This window comes from Musca autumnalis, unplaced genomic scaffold (assembly GCF_047663935.1).
Source record: "Musca autumnalis isolate F117 unplaced genomic scaffold, ASM4766393v1 scaffold_3, whole genome shotgun sequence".
Classification (NCBI taxonomy): Eukaryota; Metazoa; Arthropoda; class Insecta; order Diptera; family Muscidae; genus Musca; species Musca autumnalis.
Genome location: NW_027411866.1, coordinates 1,995,451 through 2,010,035, shown reverse-complemented (window position 1 = coordinate 2,010,035; position 14,585 = coordinate 1,995,451). Strand labels below are relative to the sequence as shown.

The 14,585-nt window shown below is 32.8% G+C and overlaps 2 protein-coding genes across 3 annotated transcripts in view; one reads left to right on the top strand and one right to left on the bottom strand.

Annotated features, from left to right (window-relative positions):
* zyd (sodium/potassium/calcium exchanger zydeco) overlaps positions 1-9,043 on the top strand; it is a 43,891-nt gene extending 34,848 nt beyond the window's left edge. Inside the window, exons 2-8 of one of the 2 annotated variants that reach the window (XM_073973703.1) lie at positions 3,373-3,546; positions 3,619-3,806; positions 4,957-5,143; positions 5,221-5,301; positions 7,042-7,521; positions 7,579-7,680; positions 7,744-9,043. In XM_073973703.1, coding sequence (XP_073829804.1) covers positions 3,373-3,546; positions 3,619-3,806; positions 4,957-5,143; positions 5,221-5,301; positions 7,042-7,521; positions 7,579-7,680; positions 7,744-8,081 — 1,550 coding nt within the window. In that variant the 3' untranslated portion in view covers positions 8,082-9,043. The remainder of the gene's footprint in view (positions 1-3,372; positions 3,547-3,618; positions 3,807-4,956; positions 5,144-5,220; positions 5,302-7,041; positions 7,522-7,578; positions 7,681-7,743) is intronic. The other variant, XM_073973704.1, reaches the window with a different exon arrangement.
* A 1,977-nt stretch (positions 9,044-11,020) lies between these two features.
* On the bottom strand, positions 11,021-13,415 carry Coa7 (Cytochrome c oxidase assembly factor 7). Its single transcript, XM_073973702.1, has 3 exons — positions 13,201-13,415; positions 11,879-12,168; positions 11,021-11,816 (listed from the first exon to the last, which is right to left on the bottom strand). Exons 1-3 carry the CDS (start codon positions 13,298-13,300, stop codon positions 11,430-11,432), a joined length of 777 nt encoding a protein of 258 aa, XP_073829803.1. The 5' UTR covers positions 13,301-13,415; the 3' UTR covers positions 11,021-11,429.
* Positions 13,416-14,585: the final 1,170 nt, after the last annotated feature.

Here is a 14,585-nt window from a genome sequence, read left to right as displayed (position 1 = left end):
AAAGCAGGTTTATAAAAAGTTTTTGTTGGAATATTTCTTGATTTTATCTGAAAGTTCTTGGTAACTTTTCCATGTTGAGAATTGAACCCACGTTCCAAATAAAGCGGGTCAAATTTGTTGTTGGATTTATCAGAATGTTCCATTTTACTAAACTAAACCAAAAAATTGCGCAATATTTGCATGGGTAGTACAATTTTTCAATTTTATTTGATTCAAACCTATTCTGATGATCGCAAAAATTGGACACTTTTTTGTACATTTTTTTATTATAATTGGGATATTTTCCGAAAATATGGCAACACCGTCAAGTTTTTTCTTGGGAATGTTGCAATACGAACACATCAGAAGATGCCTTAACATATAAAAAGAAAAAAAAATCAAACCTATTCAGATGACCGCTAGTGTATTACTATTTAAACAAAGATCGCTTTGGTGACAAGGGCTAATTAACCGATCGCCATAAAATTTCATAATTAAGGTTTTTGGATCAAATTGAAAAAAATTAGGGACTAGGCGTTCTAAAAAAAAACAATTTTTTGTCCTATTATACATACATACATACATGCATGCATACATACATACATACATGCATATGTCAGATTTAATAGTCGTTTAGGTATAAAAATAAGCGATAACGAACATCCTTCATTATTAGTAGACATCGGATTTTGCATATTTTTTATTAATAAAGATACGAAAATTCTGATTGGACCAAAATTCGTTTTGAAGAAAACTGAATGCAATGACAGGCTCATATTTTTTATTTTTTTGTATATTTGCATATTTTGCATATGCACAAAATATGCAAAAAATATGCAAAATATGCAAGTAATTTTTTTGAAGAAAATCATCAAATTAAATTTAGAAAGTCATCAAAAAGTGTTCTAAATTAAGTTTATTGCCGTTAAACGTCGATTTCTTAGCAGATTATCATGTTATTAATTATTATTCCGCCACAGCAATAAATCTGGACTAAAAGACTTAGAAAATTTCCTATAACCCAGCCTTCTTATTACAACATAAGTTGCTTTCTAATACAAATTTGTTCAAAAACTCAATCAGAAATGTCAAAATGTATGTATCCAAATATGTTGACAGTTTCTGCTCGACCAAAATTATCTGACAGAATAACAAATGAGCAAGAAATTAAGGCTAATATTGAATATTACATAAAATCGTTCATATTTTATTAAAAACATATAAAAATATATACGGTGCTATCATGAATATTTCCCTCTGAATTTTCCACACGGAAAATAATGTTTAAAAGTAAAAATCTTTTAAAATCAATATTTGTTAAAAGTTGAAAACTACTAGATTCGCTTCATTATGGCGTATTCTAGTCGAAGCGACAAAAATATTCCTTTTTTGGGCATAAATACGGAAATAAAAAAATGTGAAATTGGGGAAAGGAAACAAATTCTGCACGGAATTTTTATTCATGATTGCACTATTTGGTAAGAATCGATTCAGATTTGGAAATTGCTCCCATATTTACAGTACATTCGCGATAATCCCTAGACCACAGGTTTCGGCGATGTCCGAATTATCAAATTGTTCGGATTACCGAATTGTAAGGAAAATAAATCATTTTATATGATTAAATCACTCGTGGAAGTTATATAATAATACTTTTTTAAATTGTAATTGCTAATAACGAACACTTAAACGAGTGCTCTACGTGTAAAAAATAGTGAGATTTTTCTACTCGACAATCCGGAAAAAGAAAAAGCCAATCAGATTGTGAAAGTAGTGCTAGAAATATGCCATTTTTAAAGTTTACATCAGGATGTAAGCAAACCTAGAGACAGATGTGGAATTTCATCGTTTTGTAAATTAATATTCCTTAAAATCTTCGCCTTTTAGTGTATAGTGCATTTGGCAACTTTAATGACAATATTGCGAAAATATTTTTCTAAATACATATATTTATTTATATCCTATACAACAAACAAAACTGAAACAATTTTTACCAACTTCTCCATTAAGTATAGTACACATTGACAAGCAAAACTGACAGTCATCGAGGTCTATTTCGTGAATATCAAAGCCTAACTGAAAAATTTCTTTTGTAATCTCTAAATAATACCGTAAATATTGTATTTCAAACGTTTTTAGCTAAATAAATGTTGTTATTTGCCGGAAAATTGTCCTAAAAGTACGTTGACTGTCAGTTTTAACTGTTGGTGTGTACTCCCCTTTAAACAACTGTCAAAATACGAAGCAATATGTGAGTGGTAGCAAAAATATGTGAGTGGTTTTGCCATTTTAAAAACTATTCCAAGGTTTTTGACTTATTTTACCACTACCACTCTATTGTGTGGTTTTTCTAAGTGATCTCATTTTGCACTAATCATTGGGCGTTCTTTATTTTGCTTATTATTCATCGTGGATGGGTATAACAATAATGCATTACTTTTCGCCGAGTAGTGAACATTTTCCAATTTTCAGATATTATAAAATTATTTTTTAAGTGCATTAAACTAAAACCAAGCCATAAAAATTAACGTGGCAGTTAGAGCATTTTTCCAAAGAAGCTTTTTGACCATAAAGAACAAAAATTGTCAATTTATGTCACTATGTATTGAATAAAGGACAAACACTATAAAATATATTCAAATCTAATATGTGGATATTCAAAACGTATACTTCTAATTATAGTTATATTCCAGAACCTGGAATCGTAAATGGTACTTTAGTACTTTTCCCCATTTTTCGCTAAAAACGAACCCTTTTTCCAAAAACTAGAAAAAATTGCGCTTTTATCTAAACAAAAATAGCGATGACTAACTCTAGCTCCTTTGTTTTTTTGCTAGACAATTTTGGCCGATTAGAAACTATTACCATATTTGGACACGTTGATTTTGACATTTCTGATTGAGTTTTTTTGAGTATAGGAAGCAAATTATGTTGTAATAGGAATGCTGGGTTATTTAACATTTTCTCACCTGGTGAAAACTGATTTAAGTCTTGTTAGTCTAGATTTATTGCTGTGGCGGAATATCTGGAGAGTCTCAATAACATAATAATCTGCAAAAACTATGTTAAACGTCAAAAAACATAATTTAGAATGTTTTTTTATGATTTTCCAAATTTAATTGACGATTTTTGTCAAAATAACACTTGCATATTTAGCATATTTTTTGCATATATTTTGCATATTTTTTGCATATTTTTGATATGATATTTTTGAAATTGACCCTCAAAACGCCTAGATCCAAAATTTGAGTCCAATCGGATAAGAAATAAAAAACATGCTAAAATCCGATGTCTAATTATTAGTCACTGAACAACATAATATATCGATATATGCTAATTATTACGATTCCTTATCTTCTATTAATTTATTCTGATTTCCTTTGTTCTCCGTAGATATAAATTGTACTCAACCTGCTATTGATGATTTTCCACGGGATTTATTCACAGAGGCCCAAAGACAATCGGGTGCTGTTGTACTTCATGTTATAGCCAGTTTATATTTATTCGTAGCCTTAGCTGTAGTATGTGATGAATATTTTGTGCCTGCCGTGGAAAAAATATGTGCAGGTATGTATACTTGTAGAAATGTGCACATACTACATATGTATGTTCAAATATATCTTATTGTTTTCTTTCTAGCTCTTAATATGTCCAATGATGTAGCGGGTGCCACATTTATGGCCGCAGCCACATCAGCTCCAGAGCTGTTTGTAAATGTGATAGGCACTTTCATTACGGAGGGTGACATTGGTGTGGGTACCATTGTTGGTTCGGCAGTCTTCAATATATTGGCAGTAGCGGCATGTTGTGGCATTGGAGCGGGAATGGTATGTTTCCATGTCTGGGAAAATATTTTAACTTCAAGTTACATATGTATTAGGGATATAACTTTTTGCACTTTTTTGCAGATATCGAAAATACCACCACATAGCCGTGTAGAGCATGAAAAACTATTATGAAATAAGGTGTAATTTTTTCTCTATCGCGAAAAAAGTTTCCGCACCAAATGCATTGAAGTTCAGTAATGCATTTTTGAATTTTATCTGTTATAACAAAATGTTTGCTTTTCATTAAAATTTTTATTTTTTTGTAATCTAATTTAAAATCATTATCAAAGCGTTCTGGACCAATTTGATCTCAAATCGCGCCATTTCGGAGCATATTAGGAATTTTTGACACTATTGCAATTTTTGGTTTTCCTTTATAAACTCGTGAATTTTATGTTTATATTTTTTGTACCTATCGGACAAGAGAATATGGTGTCATTTGCAACAAATTCGCGAAAGTTACAGACCGTTTTTAATGACTTTGCCTGAGAGAAATGTATTTTTGTCTATAAATATTTATTCAAACAAAGCAAATTTAAAATTATAAGTAGAAAAAATACTAAAAGGGTTTTAGTAATTGCGGTCGGTGCTGAAACTTTTTTCATCGAATCGATCTTAGAAACGCGTTTTCATTATTAGGGCAAAATTCCCCACATGGTACTGGTGTTGTATTTTTGTAGAAAACGAATACAATTCTCACAGGCAAGGTTAACAAAAACAGCCTGTAACTTTCGCGAATTCGTTGCAAATGACCCCAAATTCTCTTGTCCGATAGGTACAAAAAATATAAACATAAAATTCACGAGTTTATAAAGAAAAACCAAAAATTGCAATAGTGTCAAAAATTCTTAATATGCTCCGAAATGGCGCGATTTGAATCAAATTGGTCCAGAACGCTTTGATAATGATTTTAAATTAGATTACAAAAAAATAAAAATTTTAATAAAAAGCAAATATGTTGTTATAACAGATAAAATTAAAAAATGCATTTCTGAACTTCCATGCATTTGGTGCGGAAACTTTTTTCGCGATAGAGAAAAATTGACACCGTATTTCATAATAGTTTTCCATGCTCTACACGGCTATGTGGTGGTATTTTTTTGGTTATAGCCCTAATATGTATGTATATAAACTATATATTTTTTTTCAGACAATACCCTTGGATTGGTGGCCATTGACACGCGACAGCATAGCATACGGTTTCACTGTGGCTGTTCTGATTTGTGTTATGCACGATGAACGTGTTGAATGGTATGAAGCCTTGATATTGGTTTCTCTTTATGCCGTCTATTTGGCTGTTATGTATTTTGATAAGACATTTCAAAAGTGCGCCAAGGGTAAGCATTTAAATTTGAATAAAAAACATTTTCAGTTTGCTGATGGAATGATTTTGTTGTGATACAAACAAACATAGGTGGTGTTAAACAAGCTCGTTCACGCAGCCGTTCCTCCAATTGTAGCATACAAACCAAGAACAGCAATGACAAAGAACCAGGTTTATACAAATATAATTTTAACAATCATTGCAAAATATCTACTCTCGTTTTTTGTCCCATGTATATTGTTGAAAAATGGCGCCCAATCATGGCATTTGAAATTTTATTCCAACACAAGCACTAGCAATGCAAGCAATTTCAGAACCATTTGGTATAAAAAATTAAAAATCTCATTTGTAATTGAATACTTTCAAAAACAAATTTTGAAAATGTTATTTGATGCCATGATTAAGCGCATGCACTTAATTATTCTGAATTAAAATAAACATTTCTGAACATTTTATGCAAGACATTTAAAGTTTCATATAGAAAAACGGTTTCCCCTCTCATATACCCCTTCCGTCTTAAAAGCATATACATATGTATTTCATTTCTCAAAACTTTAAGTGTTATGTATAAGACTAAGGCAATGCAGAAACTACTCCTTACTCGTAATCATTTGTTAAGCTTTTCTTAATTCTTTCAACAAATTCCCACATATTGCAAAATTATGTTTCCAAAACTTGTTTTCTTCTTTTCTCCCTATATAGTAACATGTAAAGAGATATATGATCTCGAACTGTTCTCAACTTTCTACTCAAAACCTCTGACATTTCTGAGAATGTTACCACTTCGAACTACCCACCATACCAGATTCTGCAGTAGAATTCTGTAACTCATTTTTGAGTTACCGACAAAAATCGGTAAAATTAAAACGCAGGATTATGAAGTGAAAAGTATCAATAAAAGTTGACAATACTGTTGCTGTCGGTAGGACTTAGCGGCGGCTTTATTTTGGTTGTAAACTTACCGAAAATTTCCGTTAATTACAGGAATTATAAGCATTTTAATTTTACCGATTTTTGTCGGTAACTCGAATAATGAGTTACAGAATTCCGCTACTGATATTTTTCGAATGTTCGAAAGAAAATATGTTCACAAGCAAATATGTTTCGAGAAAAATTTTTTAAAAAAATAATTTTATGTAGTTTTGTATAAAATTCCCATTTGCATTTTCCAATAATTTCGATATAAATGCTACGTATACCTTGCCTGTCCGTGTAATCGATCATTTTTAATAATATCCACCTGCAAGAAGCAACTATTTTTTACCACGATAACATTTTTCCCTTTATGATATCGAAAAAATAATAAAAATTAGTAGATTCTTGCAGTACTGGAACAGAACAAATTATTACAAAATGTTACTAAATGTTGTTCTTTTACTCAAATTTTGGCAATTATTTAATTGGAATGTTGCTAAACAATATGCCTGCTCGTGTACTCGATAATTTGTAAAAATTATTACAAATGTTTCTACAACTGACAGTTTTTCAATAGACACCGGTCGTTTGTATGAACAAAGTGCGTATACTTAATATCTTACGATAGTTTGTATGATGTTACCCATACGTTTTTGAACTATGGCAGTGAACTTGTTTGTTCAATTGCCCAACTCTACAAATTATCGAGTACACGCACAGGCTTAATATTATTAACGATACTTCGAAATTGATGGTTTTCCCTGCCCCTGTATCGTTCCCGAACAAAATATCCGACATCATCTTCGATAGCAATGGTATGGTGGGTATGCCTATTAATCATACTAATATCCACCTGTAAATATGTTCACACGTTTAATGTTCTATTTATGTATGTGTGTCTACTTCCTGTTTGTTTCCATGTCTATAGACCTATCTATGCCATTAATTTTTTTAACATATTTGGCTAATGTCTCTTTTCCAATATACTGCATTTAGAAATTGTGGAGAATCGCATATGCCACAACTTGTCTACAATTCAATTGAACGGTGGTGTCAATAACGAATCAACCAAAGCACCAACATCCACTACACCGGCCATTGCTACCACCTGCATAAGTAATACCATAAGTACCACAATTTCCACAAACAATTCTGGTTGTGTGGTTAAGTCTCCTGTGGCCACAACTGCGGAAAGTACAGATGTTGAAGCTTCAGCTGCCACAGCCATTGATACGCCTTCAACAAATGGCGAGGAGGAAGAAGAGGGCTATTCTCTGTTAACCTATCCTTGGGGTAAAAGCTGTTTTGCCCAGTTTACTTGGATTATCATTTGGCCCATACATTTGTTATTCCGCATTGCCATACCGGATTGTAAAAAGGCCAAAAATAATAAAATCTTCCCACTAACGTTTGTAATGTGTATTGTGTGGATTGGATCACTATCGTACGTGGTAGCCTGGATGATAACAATTATTGGTAAGTCTTGGCATTTGTACTAGTTAAATCGCACTATTGTATGGACATTTATTACAGGTGATACATTGAAAATTCCCGATTCGGTGATGGGCATTACTTTCTTGGCGGCCGGTACAAGTGTACCCGAAGCTGTTTCAAGTGTTATAGTAGCCAAAAGAGGTATGATTCCCTGATTTTAATTATTCTTTATCTTGACACCAATTTTTTGCTTACACTTTCCAGGTCATGGATCAATGGGTATCTGCAATTCAATTGGATCCAATACCTTTGACATCCTACTATGTTTGGGTGTACCATGGCTCATCAAAGCTGTCTTTTTCCCCATTCAACCAGGACAGAATTATGTTGGCATTAATTCCGCTGGCTTGGAATATTCTGCCATAACATTGCTCTCCACACTGTTTCTCTTGTATCTGACATTCTCCTGCAACAAATTCAAATTGGATCGAAAAGTTGGCACAGCCTGTCTGGTGATATACTTGGTATTTCTGGTATTTGCCTCACTGATTGAATTGAACGTTTTCTTCCGGGTGAATTTACCAACATGTGGCAGATCGTGAAAAGCTGGCGGAAAGCTCTGAACATTGCACCTCGGAGTTTTGCAGATACAATTATGCTAATGTCGTTTTGTTAGTTTAAGTTATCAGTTAAACAAAATTGATATACATAAGTCCATTTATTTGCAACAACCGGAAGAATCAAATAACTTCTAGTAAGCATAACGCAATCGATCTGAATAGCAGCAAGACCTTGAAGCAAATGATGTTTAAGGTCATCGTCAAGTAAACACACACACAAATACAAAAATATACAGATTTCTAAACTATAAACCGAAAGAGAATCATTGTTTAAGTGTATTTTTAAGTATTATCATCCTATATTCGGGTCTTGATTTCTAAACTACTCTATGTTTACGCAGAGGTCATGGTTACGTTATTTTAGTCGATCCACCGCTGTCTGGTTGATTTTTAAGCACCTGTTTCAAAATTTATCATTTACTATAGAAAATACATATAAATTATATTTACAAAGGCAATCTATGTACCACACACACACACATTAAGGGGTCGATTATGGATAGTAACTCAACTGCAGTTGCGCTGCCAGAAGAGAAAATCATGCAATTAAAATGAGTAGAAAGACGGATTTTTTGTCAAATTCAATCAATACCAGTATTTTGAACATTCAGCTATTAATTTAATTGTAAAAACATAAATTTTATTGCGGAAATAGAAAATTCTATTGCTAAATTTGCTGTGGGCAACGCAACTGGAGTTGGGTTGCTATCCATAATCGACCCCTAAGTTCGTGTCATACATCGCGTAAAAGCAATAGCAATTTACAATATATACAAATGAGAAAGTGTCCCACACAGTGTCTCCTCCCACATTCTCTTTCTCTCACTCTCTGGATACAATGTATAAAACTTTGGGTAACAAAAATTAAAAATTTAATGAAATTTAATTTATTTTATAAGATTTTTAATTTAAATAAAAATAAAAACTGATTTAAAAAAAATATTGTGGAACTTCTTACTAAGTGTCAGGTTGCCTACAAATCTTTTGCTGAAAAACAATTTATCCGGTCTTAAAATTGATAAAATGTCGGAAATTATAGTTCTTATTTTTGCATCTGTATGGGTTTATTTCAGCTAAAAATGTTTTACAGCGGAATAGAAATTTATTAGCCCCGGGCGGATGCAGGGAAGACTATAGTTTCAGTTGAAGCCACTCAATTTCATCAGTTAAATTTTTCTTGTTTGCAATATTCTCTCCTGTGGATATTCTCCTCTAAAACAAGAAAAACTGCTGACGCTTTATCCATAAACAGTTTAATCATCTAGCAAATTAAACACACTGAGAAATTTGATGCATAAATACATAAACAAATCAGAAACAAAATTTGCGGACCAAATATGTAATTTGTTGAATATGTGCCAATGTGAAATTATGTGTCAATCTCTGCACCAGTCTCATCATTTGGGAAACTTAGTATAAATTTGAATTCTATTATTTTTTAACAATTTATTCTGCAGTAGTTACCATGTTTTGGTGGTCTCATTTATACTTATTTAGATGGCTTTTATTCTAAACAGAACATATTGTTACATAAGCCGAACTAAGAATATATTTCCAAACGCACTATGCTCCTCCAATTTTGGATGCAATGTTTTGTGACATCATATTCAACTTGGTCTTTCCATTGGAGTTTTGTTGTCAAATGACTCGTATTTATATGCCGGTGGTATTATTCATCCTCTTGACATGGCTCAGCTAACGCAATAGTTGCAGCTCTATACGTTTTACTATATCAATGTAGGTCGGCGGGTACAGATCATGGTTTATAGACCGGGTCTCTTTTTACTTATTTTTAAATCCACAAAATGAAACAGGTTTCCAAACACAAAATATATCTTTCTTAAAAAAATAAAAAAACTATATTAAATATAAAATATTTTGATTGATTTAATTATTATAATCCAGGAAATGGAAGGGATGTTAAACTACTCCAATTTTTATTGTATAGGTACTTATCAATTTATTTAAACTCATGACAATACTACTCGTATGACAAAGATCAGATCTTTCACCACTTCATTTGCTCTCTTTCGCGACTTCAATTGCACTCATGAATATTCGATGAAAAAGATCGGATTTTTCACAACTTCATTCGAACTCATGATAATTCGATGTAAAAGATCGGATCTTTCACGACTCCATTGGAACTCATGCAAAAGAACCAGTGAAATCATGATTTCACATAGAACCACTTCCATTTAATTTTGCTGGGTTCGTGCTAGTCAAGAGCTTCAAAAGTAAAATTCAAGTAAAGACTCAAAAGGATTTCTTTTAGATTTGAATTTAAAGTGCAATGTAGTTGCAGGCATAAAAATGCTACTATTCTAGCCCTCCCTTTTTATTATAATTGAAAGTAAAACTGTTCTTAACTTTAAAATCATCACGATTTAATCACACCACCAACCTCTTACACCATTAACATGAAAACATGCCCCATATAACTTGTTGGAAATACCTAGAATGCAAAATACTTTGGTCGTCTGCCAATTTCAATTACACTTCAAATAAATAGAAGAAAATTGAATTGGATAGGCCATACACTGCGAAGGCATCAAAACTGCATAGGTAGAACTGCTCATGAATGGAATCCCCACCAAGGCAACCAACCGTCCTGGACGACCAAATCATACCAGGAGAAAAACTGTTTTAAAAGAATTACAAACATGAACTTTGGACATATTAAATATATATGTATGTAACGATAGAATAATATGGAATCCTCTCGTAGAAACCCCATGTTTCCCTGCGGAATAAATAACGGATAGAAAAAACTACTTGTACAATATGTCTTGGTTTCTATCGACTTTGATATAGAATAGAAGAAATACTCTTTTTGAAAATTCTAAAATTGTCAAAATAGTAATGTGTTTCCTGAAAATATGTTCTAGTTTAACTGCCGTTTAATGGATAAACATGTAATGTTAGCTTATTTTCCTTTATTATTTGTCAATTTCAAAAATATATATATGAGTTTATGTATGTATATATTTTCTATGCAAATACATGACTAAAATTAAACAAAAGAACAATTTCTTTCGTCTTTAAAAAAATATGACTTTATCTTAATTTGTGGTATTATCGGAAGAGAAACAAAAGTGTAACAAAATAAAAATAATCGCACTAAAACGTCGTCAAAGAATTTTAACTATAACAACTATAAAATAGTTGCGGAGGATAACTTAACTTCAGAGAATGCTGTCTGGAACCTTCCCAGCATTCGAAGTAGGCGTCATAAAAAAGCCTGTAGGATATTTACATTGCTTAAGTAAAAAGAATGGTAGAATGCCTCCATGTTGTGGCTCTTTATAGGCTTGCCGTATAGTGGAAATATTATTGCGTATTCTTTAAGCCTTGTTGGAATTGCAAAGTCTGTTGTTGTTTCTTTATTTCTTCTTGCATTTCAATTGCAATTTTCTTGTATTTCTCTGCTTCTTTTTCATTCTTTTCTGTGCCATCACCACGACTGTACATTTGACTTAGATTGGCGCAAGCATACATATTACGCAGTTCGCAAGCCTTGTAAGCAAATTCAAATGCCTTTTTCATGTCCTTCTGTACGATATAATCACTGTCCTTTACAGGTTTCTGAGTTGTTGGTGGGGCGTGAGGATTGTATTCCTCTGGTTTAATTTGGACACCAGAAATATGCATTCCTGACAAATAGAAGCATGCTGTGGCATTATTCATGTCACAGCTTTTGGTGAGATAGGTGAGACCCTGTCAAAAGAAATCATAATTTGTAAGTTCATCTGTATGTTTTCGACTCATTGCAAGCTTACCTTCTGCACATCCCTATCAATTTCCTTGGGCATAGAACGGGATACCAACAAGAGGCCAGAATGCAAGCAGGAATCAGAATCATTTAAATTACAGCCCTTCTCATAGTAATTAAATGCCGCCTTGGGATCTCCTTTGCTGCCACTTTTGCCCTTTCCCAAGAAACTATAGTTGCCGAATTTGAAGCAGGATTTTGCGTAACCATAATCGTCACATGTCGATTTATATACCTTGGAAGCTTTTTCGAAATCTTTCTTGATCCCCTCTAAATAGTCGCCCAGTAAATGACAAACTACAAAAAGAACATACCGGTGAATATAAAGACGGATAAACACGCGACAACCCGTTTCTTTTGAAATTTTTATTACAGGTAGGTCTTGTTGTCCGAGTAGCGAATAAGCCCTTGTTAAAGTTTGCCTATTCAGAGATAAATTTATAATTTAAAGAAAACGTTGATCCCGTTCCCGAGATTTGCACCTGTAAACATTAGATTGACCAAAAAAAAAATGTTGGAACCCTATTTTTTCCATTTGATCCAAAAGCCTTTTACATATGTATATGAATTTTTATGACGGAAATTTTAAAGGCCGTTATTATGGTCCAATCGATGAAAAAACTTTACCAGTCTTGGTATCAAAATCTGACCTGATGGCATAGTTTTTTTTGTGTAATATACCTTTAACATTAAAATAAATCGTTTTTTGTTTCTACTGAAAAGTAGAAGTTTTGGAGCAAGTTGAGTTCGGATAAGATTATTGACCTGTTCCCGTACTTTATAAAGTGGTAAAAGTCGTAAAAGTCGTAAACGATTTTCATATAAATTTTGTGTAAGAGAACGCAAAATGTGTAAAAGTGGTAAAAATTGTAAAAACTTTTTAGTTCTGGAACAGAGCCTATAATTTTTTTCTAAGTAGCCGGCCTTCGGCCGGAGATTTTAGACTTTCTGCTATGGACAGGTGCAAATCTAGGGCACGGGAACAAAATTTCATTTAAATTGAAGATTTTTTCTAAGTAGCCGACCTTTAACAAGGGAATTTTCGGAACTTTGGAGGCCCATATCTCGGGAAGTGCGGACTTCCGCAATAAATGTTATATATATTTGTGATCAGGGTAACGAGACCTACCTGTGGGAAAAATTTGGTCCCGATCTGAGCTTAGAATGTTACATATATTTGTATTCTTTACAAAAAGACCAACCTGTGGTAAAAATTTCTAAAGAATCGGGAGGTCGCGTTTATACCCGTCCTCGGTTTAGTTTTTTCCGCAATGTGTTACATTACATTTTTAGATGAAGGATAAGGTTAGAATCTGTCAAACTACTCACCCTCTGGTTTCTTTTCGGAATAACAACCAAAACGGTATTCTACACCCAGTTTTTCTATGTACTCTTTAACATCGGACTCTTTTTTTAGATCGTAGGCCATAATTCCTTAATTGCAATTTTAATGTAATTAAAATAAAAAATCTCAACGACAGAATGATAAGGAATGAATTATGAAACGATAGTGTTTCTATTTTGGGTTTACTTTGGTGAATAAGTGTTCAACGAAGATACGAATATCGAGTTAAAAGAGAACAACCGATAAAAATGAGTAGCCAAAACAAAACTCTGGGTAAAGAATAATCATACACAAATTCATTTTCATATTCTCTTTTGAAGCAAAAGTTTTCGATTTCCGTTTTGTACAAAAAACGTTCATAGTAATAGTACGGTTACACTAGAGTTTTTTGCCGACCCACTTCGAGAGGATTTATTTGACTTTTGCGCTATGGAATTGACATTTTAAATCCAAACCCACTGGGTTAATCCGGTTAAGTGTAACCGGGGTATAAAACGCATTTTACATTTAACGTGTTTTATAAAATGGTAATGGTTGGATGCGTGGGACTTCGGTAGACTTCTAATTTTTCAATGTATGTATGTCCAAGGTCTAACAGCTCAACTCGAAAGAGAATTAATTAAATAACGCTTTAAATGACCTTCGCCTTAATAAGGCAAAAATCAAAAAAAAAACATGCATCATTTAAGTTGTCAATTCCATACAATATCTGTCAAATAAATGACGTAAACTTCCAAAACACCTGTTTTAAGTGCAAGTGTAAAATGCGTTTAAGGCACATTTAAGTGGTGTTTTACATTTACGCGATTGCTCGTACGAGAAATCGTCTAATCTTTCCATTTCTCGTACGAGCAATCTCGTAAATGTAAAATACCACTAATAAAATAGTGCAATAAATTGGTCTGCTCCAGTACTGCAAGAATCTATTAATGTTTACTATTTACAAAAAAAAAAAAGTATACCAAAATGCTCGTGAGGACTCCTTCTTTCGTTTTATGTATATTTGCTGTGTACGTTTATACATTTAATAAATAAATTTAATTTTTATATACGCACTAGTTTTCGTCCCCACAGTTGGAAAAAACGTATTAAATGCACATTTTGGGCGTTCTGTGTCACCCTGTATTTTTCCATAACTTTTGTTATCGTTGCTAATGCTTGGTTTACATTTACGAAATCCACTCGATTTCAACTGTCAAATCCATAGGTTAAACGTCAAATGAAATCCAGATGAGATTTCATTTGACGTTTGAGCTATGGAATTGACAGTTGAAATCGAGTGGATTTCGTAAATGTAAACTTAGCATAAGTCCCGGTCCACACTAGAGTGATTTCATTGAAAAAATTGCATGAAATTATGCGTCTCTAG

Coding starts and splice junctions, on each gene's coding strand:
- Coa7 (XM_073973702.1), bottom strand. CDS start 13,300: ATGGCCTACGATCTAAAAAAAGAGTCCGATGTTAAAGAGTACATAGAA. Junction 12,169..13,200: donor TTCCGAAAAGAAACCAGAGG/GTGAGTAGTTTG, acceptor TTCTTTTTGTAG/TTTGTCATTTACTGGGCGAC. Junction 11,817..11,878: donor TTGATAGGGATGTGCAGAAG/GTAAGCTTGCAA, acceptor TTCTTTTGACAG/GGTCTCACCTATCTCACCAA.